The sequence below is a fragment of the Aquarana catesbeiana genome, linkage group LG03, assembly GCF_042186555.1.
Source record: "Aquarana catesbeiana isolate 2022-GZ linkage group LG03, ASM4218655v1, whole genome shotgun sequence".
NCBI classification, from domain to species: domain Eukaryota; kingdom Metazoa; phylum Chordata; class Amphibia; order Anura; family Ranidae; genus Aquarana; species Aquarana catesbeiana.
In genome coordinates, this window is record NC_133326.1 from 742,121,505 (window position 1) to 742,141,882 (window position 20,378).

Genomic DNA, 20,378 nt, shown 5'->3' on the forward strand with positions numbered 1-20,378 from the left:
AGTATGCCTGCAGCCTCCGTCCACCTCATGCAGTATGCCCACAGCCTCTGTCCACCTCCTGCAGTATGTCCGTAGCCTCCATCCACCTTCTGCAGTATGCCCGCAGCCTCCATCCACCTCCTGCAGTATGCCCGCAGCCTCCATCCACCTCCTGCAGTATGCCTGCAGCCTCCATCCACCTTATGCAGTATGCCCGCAGCCTCCGTCCACCTCCTGTAGTATGCCCGCAACCTCCGTCCACCTCCTGTAGAATGCCCGCAGCCTCCATCCACCTCCTGCAATATGCCCGCAGCCTCCGCCCACCTCCTGTGTCATGCCAGCAGACTCCATCCACCTCCTGCAGTATGTCCGCAACCTCCGTCCACCTGCATTATGCCCGCAGCCTCCATCCACCTCCTTCAGTATGCCCGCAGCCTCCATCCACCTCCTGTAGTATGCCCGCAGCCTCCGTCCACCTCCTGTAGTATGCCCGCAGCCTCAGCCCAACTCCTGTGTCATGCCAGCAGACTCCGTCCACCTCATGCAGTATGCCCGCAGCATCCGTCCACCTCCTGCAGTATGCCCGCAGCCTCCGTCCACCTCCTGCAGTATGCCGCAGCCTCCGTCCACCTCCTGCAGTATGCCCGCAGCCTCTGTCCATCTCCTGCAGTATGCCCGCAGCCTCCGTCCACCCCCTGCAGTATGCCCGCAGCCTCTGTCCACCTCCTGCAGTATGCCCGCAGACCCTGTCCACCTCCTATAGTATGCCCGCAGCCTCCATCCACCTCCTGAAGTATGCCCGCAGCCTCCGCCCACCTCCTGCAGTATGCCCGCAGCCTCCATCCCCCTCCTGTAGTATGCCCGCAGCCTCCGCCCACCTCCTGCAGTATGCCCGCAGCCTCCATCCACCTCCTGCAGTATGCCCGCAGACTCTGTCCATGTCCTGTAGTATGCCCGCAGCCTCCGTCCACCTCCTGCAGTATGCCTGCAGACTTTGTCCACCTCCTGTCGTATGCCCACAGCCTCCGTCCACCTCCTGTAGTATGCCCGCAGACTCCATCCACCTCCTGCTGTATGCCCGCAGCCTCTGTCCACCTCCTGCAGTATGCCGCAGCCTCCGTTCACCTCCTGCAGTATGCCCACAGCCCCTGTCCATCTCCTGCAGTATGCTTGCAGCCTCCATCCCCCTCCTGCAGTATGCCCGCGGCCTCTGTCCATCTCCTTTAGTATGCCCGCAGCCTCCATCCACCTCCTGCAGTATGCCCGCAGACTCTGTCCTCCTCCTGTAGTATGCCCGCAGACTCTATCCTCCTTCTGCAGTATGCCCGCAGCCTCCATCCACCTCCTGCAGTATGCCCGCAGCCTCTGTCCACCTCCTGCAGTATGCCCGCAGACTCTGTCCTCCTCCTGTAGTATGCCCGCAGACTCTATCCTCCTTCTGCAGTATGCCCGCAGCCTCCATCCACCTCCTGCAGTTTGTCCGCAGCCTCTGTCCACCTCCTGCAGTATGCCCGCAGCCTCCGTCCACCTCCTGTAGTGTGCCCGCTGCCTCCATCCACCTCCTGTAGTGTGCCCGCAGCCTCCGTTCACCTCCTGTAGTATGCCCGCAGCCTCCATCGACCTCCTGCAGTATGCCCGCAGCCTCTGTTCACCTGTTGTAGTATGCCCGCAGACTCTGTCCTCCTCCTGTAGTATGCCCGCAGACTCTGTCCTCTTCCTGCAGTATGCCCGCAGCCTCCATCCACCTCCTGCTGTATGCCCACAGCCTCCGTTCACCTTCTGTAGTATGCCCGCAGCTTCCATCCACCTCCTGCAGTATGCCTGCAGCCTCCATCCACCTTATGCAGTATGCCCGCAGCCTCCGTCCACCTCCTGTAGTATGCCCGCAACCTCCGTCCACCTCCTGTAGAATGCCCGCAGCCTCCATCCACCTCCTGCAATATGCCCGCAGCCTCCGCCCACCTCCTGTGTCATGCCAGCAGACTCCATCCACCTCCTGCAGTATGTCCGCAATCTCCGTCCACCTGCATTATGCCCGCAGCCTCCATCCACCTCCTTCAGTATGCCCGCAGCCTCCATCCACCTCCTGTAGTATGCCCGCAGCCTCCGTCCACCTCCTGTAGTATGCCCGCAGCCTCAGCCCAACTCCTGTGTCATGCCAACAGACTCCGTCCACCTCATGCAGTATGCCCGCAGCATCCGTCCACCTCCTGCAGTATGCCCGCAGACTCTGTCCATGTCCTGCAGTATGCCCGCAGCCTCCGTCCACCTCCTGCAGTATGCCCACAGCCTCCGTCCACCTCCTGTAGTATGCCTGCAGACTCCGTCCACCTCCTGCAGTATGCCCGCAGCCTCCGTCCACCTCCTGCAGTATGCCGCAGCCTCCCTCCACCTCCTGCAGTATGCCCGCAGCCTCTGTCCATCTCCTGCAGTATGCCCGCAGCCTCCGTCCACCCCCTGCAGTATGCCCGCAGCCTCCGTCCACCTCCTGCAGTATGCCCGCAGACCCTGTCCACCTCCTGTAGTATGCCCGCAGCCTCCATCCACCTCCTGAAGTATGCCCGCAGCCTCCGCCCACCTCCTGCAGTATGCCCGCAGCCTCCATCCCCCTCCTGTAGTATGCCCGCAGCCTCCGCCCACCTCCTGCAGTATGCCCGCAGCCTCCATCCACCTCCTGCAGTATGCCCACAGACTCTGTCCATGTCCTGTAGTATGCCCGCAGCCTCCGTCCACCTCCTGCAGTATGCCTGCAGACTTTGTCCACCTCCTGTCGTATGCCCACAGCCTCCGTCCACCTCCTGTAGTATGCCCGCAGACTCCGTCCACCTCCTGCTGTATGCCCGCAGCCTCTGTCCACCTCCTGCAGTATGCCGCAGCCTCGGTTCACCTCCTGCAGTATGCCCACAGCCCCTGTCCATCTCCTGCAGTATGCTTGCAGCCTCCATCCCCCTCCTGCAGTATGCCCGCGGCCTCTGTCCATCTCCTTTAGTATGCCCGCAGCCTCCATCCACCTCCTGCAGTATGCCCGCAGACTCTGTCCTCCTCCTGTAGTATGCCCGCAGACTCTATCCTCCTTCTGCAGTATGCCCGCAGCCTCCATCCACCTCCTGCAGTATGCCCGCAGCCTCTGTCCATGTCCTGTAGTATGCCCGCAGCCTCCGTCCACCTCCTGCAGTATGCCTGCAGACTTTGTCCACCTCCTGTCGTATGCCCACAGCCTCCGTCCACCTCCTGTAGTATGCCCGCAGACTCCGTCCACCTCCTGCTGTATGCCCGCAGCCTCTGTCCACCTCCTGCAGTATGCCGCAGCCTCCGTTCACCTCCTGCAGTATGCCCACAGCCCCTGTCCATCTCCTGCAGTATGCTTGCAGCCTCCATCCCCCTCCTGCAGTATGCCCGCGGCCTCTGTCCACCTCCTGCAGTATGCCCGCAGACTCTGTCCTCCTCCTGTAGTATGCCCGCAGACTCTATCCTCCTTCTGCAGTATGCCTGCAGCCTCCATCCACCTCCTGCAGTTTGTCCGCAGCCTCTGTCCACCTCCTGCAGTATGCCCGCAGCCTCCCACCACCTCCTGTAGTATGCCCGCAGCCTCCGTTCACCTCCTGTAGTATGCCCGCAGCCTCCATCGACCTCCTGCAGTATGCCCGCAGCCTCTGTTCACCTGTTGTAGTATGCCCGCAGACTCTGTCCTCCTCCTGTAGTATGCCCGCAGACTCTGTCCTCTTCCTGCAGTATGCCCGCAGCCTCCATCCACCTCCTGCAGTATGCCCGCAGCCTCCATTCACCTTCTGTAGTATGCCCGCAGACTGTGTCCACCTCCTGTAGTATGCCCGCAGCCTCCCTCCACCCCCTGCAGTATGCCCGTAGCCTCCATCCACCTCCTGCAGTATCCCCGCAGCCTCTGTCCACCTCCTGCAGTATGCCCGTAGCCTCCATCCACCTCCTGCAGTATGCCCGCAGCCTCCATCCACCTCCTGCAGTATCACCGCAGCCTCTGTCCACCTCCTGCAGTATGCCCGTAGCCTCCATCCACCTCCTGCAGTATGCCCGCAGCCTCCATCCACCTCCTGCAGTATGCCCGCAGCCTCCATCCACCTCCTGCAGTATGCCCGCAGCCTCCATCCACCTCCTGCAGTATGCCCGTAGCCTCCATCCAGCAGACTCTGTCCTCCTCCTGTAGTATGCCCGCAGACTCTGTCCTCTTCCTGCAGTATGCCCGCAGCCTCCATCCACCTCCTGCAGTATGCCCGCAGCCTCCGTTCACCTTCTGTAGTATGCCCGCAGCTTCCATCCACCTCCTGCAGTATGTCCGCAGCCTCCATTCACCTTCTGTAGTATGCCCGTAGACTGTGTCCACCTCCTGTAGTATGCCCGCAGCCTCCCTCCACCCCCTGCAGTATGCCTGCAGCCTCCATCCACCTCCTGCAGTATGCCTGCAGCCTCCATCCACCTCCTGCAGTATCCCCGCAGCCTCTGTCCACCTCCTGCAGTATGCCCGTAGCCTCCATCCACCTCCTGCAGTATGCCCGCAGCCTCCATCCACCTCCTGCAGTATCCCCGCAGCCTCTGTCCACCTCCTGCAGTATGCCCGTAGCCTCCATCCACCTCCTGCAGTATGCCCGCAGCCTCCATCCACCTCCTGCAGTATGCCCGCAGCCTCCATCCACCTCCTGCAGTATGCCCGCAGCCTCCATCCACCTCCTGCAGTATGCCCGCAGCCTCCATCCACCTCCTGCAGTATGCCCGTAGCCTCCATCCACCTCCTGCAGTATGCCCGCAGCCTCCATCCAACTCCTGTAGTATGCCGCAGCCTCTGTCCACCTCTTGTAGTATGCCTGCAGCCTCCATCCACCTCCTGCAGTATGCCTGCAGCCTCCATCCACCTCCTGCAGTATGCCTGCAGCCTCCATCCACCTCCTGCAGTATCCCCGCAGCCTCTGTCCACCTCCTGCAGTATGCCCGTAGCCTCCATCCACCTCCTGCAGTATGCCCGCAGCCTCCATCCACCTCCTGCAGTATCCCCGCAGCCTCTGTCCACCTCCTGCAGTATGCCCGTAGCCTCCATCCACCTCCTGCAGTATGCCCGCAGCCTCCATCCACCTCCTGCAGTATGCCCGCAGCCTCCATCCACCTCCTGCAGTATGCCCGCAGCCTCCATCCACCTCCTGCAGTATGCCCGCAGCCTCCATCCACCTCCTGCAGTATGCCCGTAGCCTCCATCCACCTCCTGCAGTATGCCCGCAGCCTCCATCCAACTCCTGTAGTATGCCGCAGCCTCTGTCCACCTCTTGTAGTATGCCTGCAGCCTCCATCCACCTCCTGCAGTATGCCTGCAGCCTCCATCCACCTCCTGCAGTATGCCTGCAGCCTCCATCCACCTCCTGCAGTATCCCCGCAGCCTCTGTCCACCTCCTGCAGTATGCCCGTAGCCTCCATCCACCTCCTGCAGTATGCCCGCAGCCTCCATCCACCTCCTGCAGTATCCCCGCAGCCTCTGTCCACCTCCTGCAGTATGCCCGTAGCCTCCATCCACCTCCTGCAGTATGCCCGCAGCCTCCATCCACCTCCTGCAGTATGCCCGCAGCCTCCATCCACCTCCTGCAGTATGCCCGCAGCCTCCATCCACCTCCTGCAGTATGCCCGCAGCCTCCATCCACCTCCTGCAGTATGCCCGTAGCCTCCATCCACCTCCTGCAGTATGCCCGCAGCCTCCATCCAACTCCTGTAGTATGCCGCAGCCTCTGTCCACCTCTTGTAGTATGCCTGCAGCCTCCATCCACCTCCTGCAGTATGCCCGCAGCCTCCATCCACCTCCTGCAGTATGCCCGCAGCCTCCATCCACCTCCTGCAGTATCCCCGCAGCCTCTGTCCACCTCCTGCAGTATGCCCGCAGCCTCCGTCCACCTCCTGTAGTGTGCCCGCAGCCTCCATCCACCTCCTGTAGTGTGCCCGCAGCCTCCGTTCAGCTCCTGTAGTATGCCCGCAGCCTCCATCGACCTCCTGCAGTATGCCCGCAGCCTCTGTTCACCTGTTGTAGTATGCCCGCAGACTCTGTCCTCCTCCTGTAGTATGCCCGCAGACTCTGTCCTCTTCCTGCAGTATGCCCGCAGCCTCCATCCACCTCCTGCAGTATGCCTGCAGCCTCCGTTCACCTTCTGTAGTATGCCCGCAGCTTCCATCCACCTCCTGCAGTATGTCCACAGCCTCCATTCACCTTCTGTAATATGCCCGCAGACTGTGTCCACCTCCTGTAGTATGCCCGCAGCCTCCCTCCACCCCCTGCAGTATGCCCGCAGCCTCCATCCACCTCCTGCAGTATGCCCGCAGCCTCCATCCACCTCCTGCAGTATCCCCGCAGCCTCTGTCCACCTCCTGCAGTATGCCCGTAGCCTCCATCCACCTCCTGCAGTATGCCCGCAGCCTCCATCCACCTCCTGCAGTATCCCCGCAGCCTCTGTCCACCTCCTGCAGTATGCCCGTAACCTCCATCCACCTCCTGCAGTATGCCTGCAGCCTCCATCCACCTCCTGCAGTATGCCCGCAGCCTCCATCCACCTCCTGCAGTATGCCCGCAGCCTCCATCCACCTCCTGCAGTATGCCCGCAGCCTCCATCCACCTCCTGCAGTATGCCCGTAGCCTCCATCCACCTCCTGCAGTATGCCCGCAGCCTCCATCCAACTCCTGTCGTATGCCGCAGCCTCTGTCCACCTCTTGTAGTATGCCTGCAGCCTCCATCCACCTCCTGCAGTATGCCCGCAGCCTCCATCCAACTCCTGTAGTATGCCGCAGCCTCTGTCCACCTCTTGTAGTATGCCTGCAGCCTCCATCCACCTCCTGCAGTATGCCCGCAGCCTCCCTCCACCTCCTGCAGTATGCCCGCAGCCTCCATCCACCTCCTGCAGTATCCCCGCAGCCTCTGTCCACCTCCTGCAGTATGCCCGCAGCCTCTGTCCACCTCCTGTAGTATGCCCGCAGCCTCCGTCCACCTCCTGTGTCATGCCCGCAGCCTCCATCCATCTCCTGCAGTATGCCCGCAGCCTCTGTCCACCTCCTGTAGTATGCCCGCAGCCTCTGTCCATCTCCTGCAGTATGCCCACAGCCTCTGTCCACCTCCTGCAGTAGGCCCACAGCCTCCATCCACCTCCTGCAGTATGCCTGCAGCCTCTGTCCACCTCCTGCAGTATGCTCACAGCCTCCATCCACCTCCTGCAGTATGCCCGCAGCCTCCATCCACCTCCTGCAGTATGCCCGCAGCCTCCACCCACCTCCTGCGGTATGCCCGCAGCCTTTGTCCACCTCCTGTAGTATGCCCGCAGCCTCCGTCCACCTCCTGCAGTATGCCCGCAGCCTCCATCCACCTCCTGCAGTATGCCCGCTGACTCCGTAGATACCATCAAAATTGCCACCCTCAAAAGTGCCCTATCCTATTGCCCCATCAAAACTGCCCCATTAAACCGCCCCAATCAAAATTGCCCTCATCCATCCTGTTGCCCCATCAAAACTGCCCCTCCTATTCCTCTATTATAAATGATTAGTAATGGTATGTCCCCTCCTCCCAACCCCCGGGCTTTGTATGTAATGAGAGATTAGATGTTCCAGCCCCTCCCCCATCGGCCATCACTGTGTATAAGAAGATTTGGTCACCATGGCAACAAAAGCCTGGTTACCCTTTTTATAAATGGCCGCCGCCTCGCATGACGTCATTTCCAGTTTACAAATAACGGGATGGTACGGCCCGGCGATGCCGATCAATGACACAAATCTCCCAGGAGGCATTGCAGAGCAGAAATGATGATCTCCGCACCCAGGGAGGGAGAAGGGAAGATTTCAATCTGAGATATAAAATATATATAAATGTCATTGGATGTGTCTGCTTCTGCCCCTCCCTGGAAGAACATTTCATTCTCTAAGACCCCGCCCACTGATTATTCATTGGATGTGTCTACTTCTGCCCCTCCCTGGAAAAACGTTTCATTCTCTAAGACCCCGCCCACTGATTATTCATTGGATGTGTCTACTTCTGCCCCTCCCTGGAAGAACATTTCATTCTCTAAGACCCCGCCCACTGAATATTCATTGGATGTGTCTACTTCTGCCCCTCCCTGGAAAAACATTTCACCTCTTTCCTTCTTCTCCCTCCAGGATTGAGGGCTGTAAAGTGACATTACGGTGCTGTGATGATCTTTGCTCCGTTATCTACACAAACCGAACTCTGACCTATCTGGGGATAACATTGGTTGATGATAAGAAGATGTCGGAGTCAGAAGTGAGACGATGTTGTGAGGTCCTCTGGAAAACCGACTTCTTTGTGAATAGAGGGTAAGATCTGTTGTATTGGAGGTAACACACATACTAAATCTTAGAATGTGAATAGTAAAATGTAGACAACATTGGATGGTGATGAGATGATGGAGGTGGGACGTTGTTGGGAGGTCTTCTGACACCCGGGCTGCACTGTAATCAAAATGGAAGGACGGGTGACAAACATTCTATACAATTTCTGTAGAACCCATTGGAGGTCTCTGTAGTTCTACAGATAATGAGAGAGATGATTGAGATTTCCTGGGCCAGTCACAGATTTCCCAGATGATGGAGAATTTATTCCTCATCCCAAGTTTTATCATTACAGATGGGGGATGGGGAAAATCAGATCCACCAATAATAATCTTAGTCAGGTCCTACAATCTTCCAGAAGGTTTTACCTTTACAGAAAAATAACCCCCCATCCCCCGAGGTCCATCCAATGTGTCAGTATAACTGAGCCAATCAGATGTGTGTTCTCAGCCTGTACACATGACAGCCCAGCACACCAGTCATACAGTCTGCTATCCCAATGGTTGGATGGACATGAGTGTGTGGCCCCTGCCATGGTGAGGGCCCCTCACTTTTCCATCATTTCTTACAGAGCACAGTATGAGCCCTTCCCCCCTCCATCATCACAGCAACATTTCCTCCTCTAACACTCTCATTTTATTCTTCTATGAAGGTATGGAGGAGACTGGATTGTATCTATAGACACATAAACATACGAAGATGGTGTGTGGTAGCCCCTCCTCCTCTCAGGTAATACACGGATCCGGATATGAAGAGAATGTCCGGAATGGAATGATATCAGAGTAAAGTCGTATGAACTCTCAACTTTTATTTTCTCTTTCTGATCCTTAAATATAGAATTCCAGTAATAGTAATCTTTGTGTTCTTTTCCTCTTCTAAATGGCGTCATTTCTGCTCAGTATTGCCCACTTCCTGTGTTGTTGTGTGACCGGTGCCCCCTTCACAGCACTGATCTGATAGGGGCACCCGCGCATGCGCGCTCCCATCTATTGTACTACAAGCCTGCGGTGACACACTGCTGCACCGCACATCACATCACCGTTACAGCTCCGCCTCCATTGTCATCTGATTGGAGCCACGCCTCTGCCCTGCCTCCTCTCTATGAGTGACAGCGGCCCACAGCAGATTCTGTTCACCCATCCCACTGCAGAGCATTACGTGTCACCTCAGCCCACTGCAGAGCATTACATGTCACCTATCCCACTCCAGAGCATTACATGTCACCCATCCCACTGCAGAGCATTACTTGTCACCCATCCCACTGCAGAGCATTACATATCACCCATCCCTCTGCAGAGCATTACGTGTCACCCATCCCACTGCAGAGCATTACATGTCACCCATCCCACTGCAGAGCATTATGTGTCACGTATCCCATTGCAGAGCATTACATGTCACCCATCCCACTGCAGAGCATTACATGTCAACCATCCCACTGCAGAGCATTACATGTCACCCATCCCACTGCAGAGCATTACATATCACTCAACCCACTGCAGAGCATTACATGTTACCCAACCCACTGCAGAGCATTACATGTCAACCATCCCACTGCAGAGCATTACATTTCACGAATCCCACAGCAGAACATTACGTGTCACCCAACCCACTGCAGAGCATTACATGTCAACCATCCTACTGCAGAACATTACATGTCACCAATCCCACTGCAGAGCATTACGTGTCACCCATCCCACTGCAGAGCATTACATGTCAACCATCCCACTGCAGAGCATTACATTTCACAAATCCCACTGCAGAGCATTATGTGTCACCCAACCCAATGCAGAGCATTACATTTCACCAATCCCACTGCAGAGCATTACGTGTCACCCAACCCACTGCAGAGTATTACATGTCACCCATCCCACTGCAGAGCATTATGTGTCACCTATCTCATTGCAGAGCATTACATGTCACCCATCCCACTGCAGAGCATTACATGTCACCCATCCTACTACAGAGCATTACATGTCACCCATCCCACTACAGAGCATTACATGTCACCCATCCCACTGCAGGGCATTAAGTGTCATCCATCCCACTGCAGAGCATTACATGTCACCCATCCCACTACAGAGCATTACGTGTCACCCATCCCACTGCAGAGCATTACATTTCACCAATCCCACTGCAGAGCATTACGTGCCAACCAACCCACTGCAGAGCATTACATGTCAACCATCCCACTGCAGAGCAATACATTTTACCAATCCCACTGCAGAGCAATATATGTCACCCATCCCTCTGCAGAGCATTACATGTCACCCATTCCACTGCAGAGCATTACGTGTCACCCATCTCACTGCAGAGCATTACGTGTCACCCATCCCACTGAAGAGCATTACGTGTCTCCCAACCCACTGCAGAGCATTACGTGTCACCCATCCTACTGCAGAGCATTACGTGTCACCCATCCCACTGCAGCATATTTCATGTCACCCATCCCACTGCAGAGCATTACATGTCACCCATCCCACTACAGAGAATTACATGTCACCCATCCCACTGCAGAGCATTACGTGTCACCCAACCCACTGCAGAGCATTACATTTCACCAATCCCACTGCAGAGCATTACCTGTCACCCAACCCACTGCAGAGCATTACATGTCACCCATCCCACTGCAGAGCATTATGTGTCACCTATCCCATTGCAGAGAATTACATGTCACCCATCCCACTGCAGAGCATTACATGTTACCCAACCCACTGCAGAGCAATACGTGTCACCCAACCCACTTAAGAGCATTACATGTCACCCATCCCACTGCAGAGTATTACATGTCACCAGTCCCACTGCAGAGCATTACATATCACCCATCTCACTGCAGAGCATTACATGTCACCCATCCCACTGCAGAGCATTACGTGTCACCCATCCCACTGCAGAGCATAACATGTCAACCATCCCACTGCAGAGCATTACGTGTAGTCACTAGTGATGGGCCGAACACCCTCTTGTTCTTTTTATGTCAGAACTTTCAAACATCACAAAAAATTGGACCCAAATGACAAACCTCATTGTAGTTTATGGGACCTGAACTGCAAAAGTCTCCATTTAGAAGGCTTTCAATGCAAGTAAATGGCCATAAAGAAGGTATGGGGGCCCGGGTACTGCCCTGGGGGACATCAATGACATTTTTTTTTTAAAACAATCTTTTAGGAGAAGTGATTTTAATGATGCTTAAAGTGAAACAATAAAAATAAAAAAAAATCCTTTAACCACTTCAGCCCTGGAAGGATTTACCCCCTTCCTGACCAGAGCATTTTTTGCGATTTGGCACTGCTTTATTTTAACTGACAATTGCGCGGTCGTGTGACGCTGTACCTAAACAAAATTGACATCCTTTTCTTCCCACAAATAAAGCTTTCTTTTGGTGGTATTTGATCGCCTCTATGGTTTTTATTATTTGCGCTATAAACAGAAAAAGAGCAACCGTTTTGAAAAAAAGCAATATTTTTTACTTTTTGCTATAATAAATATCCCCAAAAAAGATATAAAAAAAAAATTTCTTCCTCAGTTTAGACCGATACGTATTCTTCTACATATTTTTTGTAATAAAAATCGCAATAGGCGTATATTGATTGGTTTGCGCAAAAGTTATGGCGTCTATAATATAGGGGATAGCTTTATGGCATTTTCTTTATTATTTTTTTTTACTAGCAATGGCGGCAATCTGTGATTTCTATCAGGACTGTGACATTATGGCAGGCAGATCGGACACTTTTGACACTATTTTGGAACGATTGACAATTATACAGCGATCAGAGATAAAAATAGCCACTGATTACTGTATAAATGTCACTGGCAGGGAAGGGGTTAAACACTAGGGGGTGATCAAGGGGTTAAGTGTGTTCCCTGGATGTGTTCTTACTATAGGGGGATGGGCTCACTACAACATGACAGAGATCACTGCTCCCGATCACTGGGATCAGTAGATCCCTGTCATATTGCTAGGCAGAACAGGGAAATGCCTTGTTTCCCCGTTCTGCCTCTCCTCGCCAAAATCCACAATTCCTGCCGGCGAATATCGAGTTTGCAGGATCCGCAGGCACATTCCCGAAGTGGGCATGTGGCCGCTAGGCGGCAAATTCATTGAGATGTATGAGTACATCCCTTTGCCTGCCCCTGCCATTCGGCCGATGTAAATGTGTGTGCGGCGGTCGGCATGTGATTAAATATAGTGCCGGGGGGTCTCCTTAGTCTGCCTGTAAAGTGGCCCATCTGTACCCTGTATAGAACCTGCTGCAGCAAAACTGACATTTATAAAAGAAAGCTTGCAGGTAAAACTATTTAAATGTCATTTTTTTTCTTTATAAATAACGGCTTGGGGAGCCGGTCTGTATGATGAGGTCACAATGTAGTGCACTGGGAACAAGATTAGAGATTTGTTGGATAAATTCTGGTGTCTCTTTGGCAGACTTTGGTGCTCTTGCCAATAGGCTGAGTGGTGGGAGGTTAAATGCCTTGTCAAGCATGTGGTACCCAAATGGTTGGTGTTTTTGCCACGCTTGATGTGCCTGAGACAAAGTTTCAAATTGCAACAGTGCGATCGGCTGCACATATAAAAAAAAGGTCCAGACAGCTGAGCTGTGGGAAGTGGGCCGGGAGATGACAGCTCCACAATGTGATGGAATAGGGGGGCTGCTCTCTACACTTCCATGATGGCTGCCTTGTTGGGGTTGTGCCTCACCCTCACTTTCCTCCTCTGCTCTATCCGGCACCCAGGTCACGTCAATGACCTCATCATCATCATCTCCTCTATCCTCATTACCACCGGAGACAACTTGGCAAATACACATCACATTCACATATATATGTATTGATGAAACATTTCATGGAATGTATACAATGTAATATCTCAGTGTAATTGTACAATTATCTCTTGTAGACGGCCAGAGATTTGTCTGGTGATTGTATCCCAGTGTTGGGTCTGCTGGACCTCTTCCATGTATAGAGGATGTCCTCACCGACACCTCGGATTTCTCTGCAACCCTCTAAAGGAAAGTCTTCTACTCTTCATGGATATAATGGTCGCCTCCCATTGTGAATACCTTCTTCTCCCCTCTGTAGGATTCCGCACTTTCCAATATTATCAATACTTACTATGATGATGATGAGGATCCGACTCATTATTAGGACTCATTCATGCCGGAGAAAAGACATTTTCTAAAGTTTCTTATCAATAAAAGCTGACTAGAACAATCACTAATACAGAGAAAGAGACCACAGCTTCCTCTTACTGCTGTCCTACTACTCTCCATCCTCCTCTGCATCCTCCATACTCCTCTCCATCCTCCATACTCCTCTCCATCCTCCATACTTCTCTCCATCCTCCATACTTCTCTCCATCCTCCATACTACTCTCCATCCTCCATACTACTCTCCATTCTCCATACTTCTATCCATCCTCCATAGTACTCTCCATCCTCCATACTACTCTCCATCCTCCATACTCCTCTCCATCCTCCATACTCCTCTCCATCCTCTCTCTCCTCTCTATCCTCTCTCTCCTCTCCATCCTCCATACTCCTCTCCACCCTCTCTCTCCTCTCCATCCTCCATACTCCTCTCCACCCTCTCTCTCCTCTCCATCCTCCATACTCCTCTCCACCCTCTCTCTCCTCTCCATCCTCCATACTCCTCTCCACCCTCTCTCTCCTCTCCTTGGGTGTAATAAAGTGATGCGGCTCTATCTAACATATACGGCATTCCCGGCTCCCAGTGTCTCTCTCTTCTTGCTGCATCTCTCTGCAATTGCTTTCTCCATGTTGCTGACATTATCTTGTATAAGAACAGAACCCGATCCATCAGCAATCCCAAGGAGAGACGGACATCTCATAGCCGGCTCTCTGCTGCCTTATATCAGAGTTTTTGTTCCACAACCAGAACTTTATCCCCCTGAATGTCAAGCTTAGCCAAGTGATCCCATTTCTAGAAGTTCATCTTTACTTCTGACAACTCCCCCATCTCTGCTCTGCATGACTCTCTGCCAACACGGCTACTAAGATTTCATTGTGCCGAGTCCGTTCAGCCGCTTTGCCTTTCACTGACAACTTGCTGCCATTTTTATTATATCATCTAAATGTAATCAGAACAACCCATGGATAAATTAATTTCATGTCATGGATCATTACCCAAAGGGATGTGATTATCCCGATTGATTATTGGGCTACCAATATTATTACCTAATTATTGGAAGGTGTTATTCTCTATAGATTTACCCCATTGAGGTTTTTTACTCATCAGTAAAGTTTTGCATATTTTATTAACCTTATTCTGTGATTCTGTAATTATTACCAACTTATTCTCATCTTGTTCTCCACAGCCGATACCCTTTCTCCTCTCCTCCCTTCCCCCTCTCTCCTCTTCCTTCCTCCTCGCCCTTCCCCCTCTCACCTCTCCTCCCTTCCCCCTCTCTCCTCTCCCTTCCCCCTCACCTCTCCCTTCCCCCTCTCTCACCTCTCCCTTCTCCCTCTCTCACCTTTTCCTTCCCCCTCTCTCACCTCTCCCTTCCCCCTCTCTCACCTCTCCCTTCCCCCTCTCACCTTTCCCTCCCCCTCTCTCTCCTCTCCCTCCATTTCCCCCTCTTCCTTCCCACCTCTCTCACCTCTCCCTTCTCCCCCTCTCATCTCTCCCTTCCCCCTCTCTCTGCATTTGTTCCTTTCCTTGCCCTCTCTCAATATTTACCACATAATATGTTTCTACCATATAACGTATATACAGTATCTGACAAAAGTGAGTACAACCCTAAGTGAAAATCTCAAAATTGGGTCCAAAGTGTCAATATTTTGTGTGGCCACCATTATTTTCCAGCACTGCCTTAACCCTCTTGGGCATGGAGGTCACCAGAGTTTCACAGGTTGACACTGGAGTCCTCTTCCACTCCTCCATGACGACATCATGGAACTGGTGGATGTTAGAGACCTTGCGCTCCTCCACCTTCCATTTGAGGATGCCCCACAGATGATCAATAGGGTTTAGGTCTGTAGACATGCTTGGCCAGTCCATCACCTTTACCCTCAGCTTCTTTAGCAAGGCAGTGGTGGTCTTGGAGGTGTGTTTGAGGTCATTATCATGTTGGAATACTGCCCTGCGACCCAGTCTCCGAAGGGAGAGAATCATGCTCTGCTTCAGTATGTCACAGTACATGTTGGCATTCATGGTTCCCTCAATGACCTTTAGCTCCCCAGTGCCGGCAGCACTCATGCAGCCCCAGACCCTGACACTCCCACCACCATGCTTGACTGTAGACAAGACACACTTGTCTTTGTACTCCTCACCTGGTTGTCACCACACCCGCTTGTCACCATCTGAACCAAATAAGTTTATCTTGGTCTCATCAGACCACAGGACATGGTTCCAGTAATCCATGTCCTCAGTCTGCTTGTCTTCAGTAAACTGTTTGTGGGCTTTCTTGTGCATCATCTTTAGAAGAAGCTTCCTTCTGGGATGACAGCCATGCAGACCAATTTGATGCAGTGTGCAGCGTATTGTCTGAGCACTGACATTCTGACACCCCACCTAGGGTTGTCCCGATACCACTTTTTTAGGACCGAGTACAAGTACCGATACTTTTTTTCAAGTACTCGCCGATACCAATTACCAATACTTTTTTTTTAATGTCACGTGACAGGTTTTTTTTGCTATTTTTTGGGGGGGAGGGTGAACGTTGTATGTGTGTGTGTTTTTTTTGTTTGTTTTTTTACCATTTTTATTTTTTACAATAATATTTTTTTATTCTTTATTGTTTTTTTTTTTTTTTTAATCAGCCCTTTTGGGGGGCTTTGGTGAGATATTAGGGGTCTTAACAGACCTCTGATAACTCCCCCTTGAGACAGAGAAAGAGACAGAGGATAGAGATTCCCTAGTCCCTTTCTCTGCAGCGTCAGCTGCACTGAGAATGAATGGAGAGAAGACAGCTTCTCTCCATAATCACAGGAGATTACAATGTTTCAGTTATGTGAATGGACAGAGTCAGCTGACTCTATCCATACACAAAGGAAGGAGGAGGAGGACGGAGGAACTGAGGGGGAGAACGGAGGGGACAGATAAGGAGAGAGGAATGTAGGGGACAGATAAGGAGAGAGGAACGAAGGGGGAGAGATAAGGAGAGAGGAATGCAGGGGACAGCGGAGAGGCACAGAGGAAAGGAGGGGGCATGGAGGAGGATGCAGTGACAGTCAGCTGTGAGCGATCACCGCTGTATGTCACTAAAGCTGGTGAAAGCCGCTGGGGGAGAATCTTGTAACTCCCCCATGCGCCGATCACTGCTTACTGTCAAGGTATCGGGGGAAGCATTGGGAGCATTTGCCCGAGTACAAGTACTTGGGCAAATGCTCAGTATCGGTGCCGATACCGATACTAGTATCGGTATCGGGACAAACCTAACCCCACCCCTACAACCTCTGCAGCAATGCTGGCAGCACTCATAAGTCTATTTCCCAAAAATTACCTCTGGATATGACGCTGAGCACGTGACCTCAACTTCTTTGGTGGACCATGGCGAGGCCTGTTCTGAGTGGAACCTGTCCTGTTATACCGCTGTATGGTCTTGGCCACCGTGCTGCAGCTCAGTTTCAGGATCTTGGCAATCTTCTTATAGCCTAGGCCATCTTTAAGTATGTCATGGAACGTCCCTCACTACGCTTGAGTGCTTCCGTCAGTATACCACCTCCTCCCAGTCTGGACACAGATATCAGATATTCCAACCGCTCCCAAGCATAAAACAAGACGACACTTGTTTCACTGCTAAGATGGACTCAACTTTATTTGAGATCTCTCACAAATATATACAGCATGATGACTAAAACCTAAATTAATTAACATGAGCTAATTATCGAATCCTTTATACAGCCTAGGTGACTGAGACATGAACTTTTGCCCAGACTTGTGGTCACCGAGCTTCACACAGTACATTATACATTATTATTAATAAAACCACAGGACATTTTCTCACAATAGCAGGAGCTAATTACAATTAACAATACAAACAGTGTTCTCCCCCCTCCTCAGCCTAGTCATCAACAAACTATAGTAGGAGTAGACTTTTCGTCTCCTAGCCAGTCCTGGAGGCCAATGTGATTAGCTCACTCAATTAACATGTTGAGTTCAGAATCAAACAAACCAATAATAGTCTCTACATACATCCTAGGAGATATTGTGCACAAACATTACTGTCTCATTTTAAGTAGTCCAAGATTTTTTTTCTCACTCACCCTGTGCCAGGATAGCACAGGGTGACTTAGACATAAGAGGTGTATGGGGAGCTGAAACAAGGGAATCCCCTACTTTCCAAGGGATTCTCAGTTCCACAGGCCCTCCCGTCACATCAAACAGGGTCAGCAGGGATTGGTCCGATAGCTTGAATAGGAGGACTGATATGTGTAATGACACAGAGAAGCCCCGGGGGTAATTAAAGTACATAAACAAATGGTCAAACACAGAACAATGCCTTCCTTCCAGACCAGGGAGCCGTCTGGAGGGGGTTAGCCTTAAAACAGGGCAGCAGATCCCCCCACTGTGTAATAGTCAAAGGGAAATACTTCAGTATTCCAAGCTTCATGACAATGTAGAGCAACAATTCTTTTTTTTTCAGATCCTCAGAGAGTTCTTTGCCATGAGGTGTCATATTGAACTTCCAGTAACCAGTATGAGAGAGTGAGAGCGATAACACCAAATTTAACACCTGAGACCTTGTAATACTAACAAGTCACATGACCCCGGGGAGGGAAAATGGCTAATTGGGCCCAATTTGGACATTTTCACTTAGGGGTGTACTGACTTTTGTTGCCAGCGGTTTAGACATTAATGGCTGTGTGTTGAGTTATTTTGAGGGGACAGCAAATCTACGCTGTTATACAAGCTGTACACTCACTACTTTACATTGTAGCAAAGTGTCATTTCTTCAGTGTTGTCACATGAAAAGATAGAAGAAAAGATTTACACAAATGTGACTGAGGGGTGTACTTACTTTTTGAGATACTGTATATATATTTATATATACACACACAACATAAAATTTGTACCATAAAATGTGTGCATGTTTCCTCTATATTAGCTCCAAGATGTACAGAATGCAGGTAGAGCATTGAGGACACCTAGTGGTGGGTGAATAAATTACAGACCAGTTTAATCACACCTTGCTATGGGTAGCAAGAAGGTAGGTGCAGGCAGGAGAAGCAGGAATTTCCTGAGGTCTCTGCTGAAACACATTTCCCTTCTATGGAAATATGAGTCTGTCAGAGCTGCAGCCAATGCTGTAGATAAGAATAGAGAAGAGATGTCTGTGATGTGTGCAGTTGGAATAAGAGACTGCCAGATATCATACACAAGGTGGAGGGGATGGTATTGGGTGAAGTGAGGTCTCCTCATGCAGGGAGGATGGTATCAGGTGAGGTGGGGTCTCCTTAGGTGAAGGGAATGGTATTGAGTGAGGTGGGGTCTTCTCGGGTGGGAGGGATGGTATCAGGCGAGGTGAGGTCTCCTCGGGCGAGGAGGAGGGTAACGGGTGAGGTGGGTTCTCCTCGGGTGGGGAGGATGGTATCAGGCGAGGGGGACAGTAATGGGTGAGGTGGGGTCTTCTCGGGTGGAGGGGATGGTATCAGCAAGGTCTCCTCATTTGAGGACGGTAACGGCTGAGGTGGGGTCTCCTTGTGCTAGGAGGACGGTATTGGGTGAGGTGGGGTCTCCTCAGGTGGAGGGGATGGTATTTGGTGAGGGGGGGTCTCCTCAGGTGAAGAGGATGATATTGGGTGAGGTGGGGTCTTCTCAGGTGGAGGGAGTGGTATTGGGCGAGGAGAGGTCTCCTCGGGCGAGGACGATGGGGTCTCCTCAGGTGGAGGGGATGATATTTGGTGAGGTGGGGTCTCCTCAGGTGAAGGGGATGATATTGGGTGAGGTCGGGTCTTTTTAGGTGGAGGGGACGGTATCGGGCAAGGAGAGGTCCCCTCGGGCAAGGAGGATGGTAACGGGTGAGGTGGGGTCTCCTCGGGCAGGGAGGATGGTATCGGGTGAGGTGGAGTCTCCACAGGCGAAGGGGATGGCATTAGATGTGGTGGTGGTCTCCTCAGGTCGAGGGAGCAATATTAAGTGAGGTGGGGTCCTCAGGTGGAGGGGATGGTATTTGGTGAGGTGGGGTCTCCTTAGGTTGAGGGGATGGTTTTTGGGGAGGTGGGGTCTCCTCAGGTGAAGGGGATGATATTGGGTTTGGTGGGGTCTTCTCAGGTGGAGGGGACGGTATCAGGCGAGGAAAGGTCTCCTCGAGCGAGGACGGTAACGGGTGAGGTGGGGTCTCATCAGGAGGAGGGGATGGTATTTGGTGAGGTGGGGTCTCCTCAGGTTGAGGGGATGGTTTTTGGGGAGGTGGGGTCTCCTCAGGTGAAGGGGATGATATTGGGTTTGGTGGGGTCTTCTCAGGTGGAGGGGACGGTATCAGGCGAGGAAAGGTCTCCTCGAGCGAGGATGGTATCGGGTGAGGTGGAGTCTCCACAGGCGAAGGGGATGGCATTAGATGTGGTGGTGGTCTCCTCAGGTCGAGGGAACAATATTAAGTGAGGTGGGGTCCTCAGGTGGAGGGGATGGTATTTGGTGAGGTGGGGTCTCCTCAGGTTGAGGGGATGGTTTTTGGGGAGGTGGGGTCTCCTCAGGTGAAGGGGATGATATTGGGTTTGGTGGGGTCTTCTCAGGTGGAGGGGACGGTATCAGGCGAGGAAAGGTCTCCTCGAGCGAGGACGGTAATGGGTGAGGTGGGGTCTCATCAGGAGGAGGGGATGGTATTTGGTGAGGTGGGGTCTCCTCAGGTGAAGGGGATGATATTGGGGGAGGTGGAGGGGACGGTATCAGGCAAGGGAAGGCCTCCTTGGGCGAGGAGGACAGTAACGGGTGAGGTGGGGCCTCCTTGTGCAAGGAGGACGGTATTGGGTGAGGTAGGGGTCTCAGGTGGAGGGGATGGTATTTGGGGAGGTGGGGTCTCCTCAGGTGAAGGGGATGATATTGGGTGAGGTGGGGTCTTCTCGGGTGGAGGGGACGGTATCGGGTGAGGTGGGGTCTTCTCGGGTGG

The 20,378-nt window shown here is 52.7% G+C and overlaps 1 protein-coding gene across 4 annotated transcripts in view; it reads left to right on the forward strand.

The window, feature by feature from the left end:
- The window catches only part of LOC141133875 (NACHT, LRR and PYD domains-containing protein 12-like), a 981,044-nt gene extending 966,450 nt beyond the window's left edge, over positions 1-14,594 (forward strand). For 3 of the 4 annotated variants that reach the window (XM_073623463.1, XM_073623464.1, XM_073623462.1), the window contains 3 exons: positions 8,123-8,299; positions 8,967-9,043; positions 13,209-14,594. In XM_073623463.1, coding sequence (XP_073479564.1) covers positions 8,123-8,299; positions 8,967-9,003 — 214 coding nt within the window. In that variant the 3' untranslated portion in view covers positions 9,004-9,043; positions 13,209-14,594. Of the gene's footprint in view, positions 1-8,122; positions 8,300-8,966; positions 9,044-13,208 lie in introns of those variants that run through there. The other variant, XM_073623465.1, reaches the window with a different exon arrangement.
- The last annotated feature ends 5,784 nt before the right edge of the window (positions 14,595-20,378 follow it).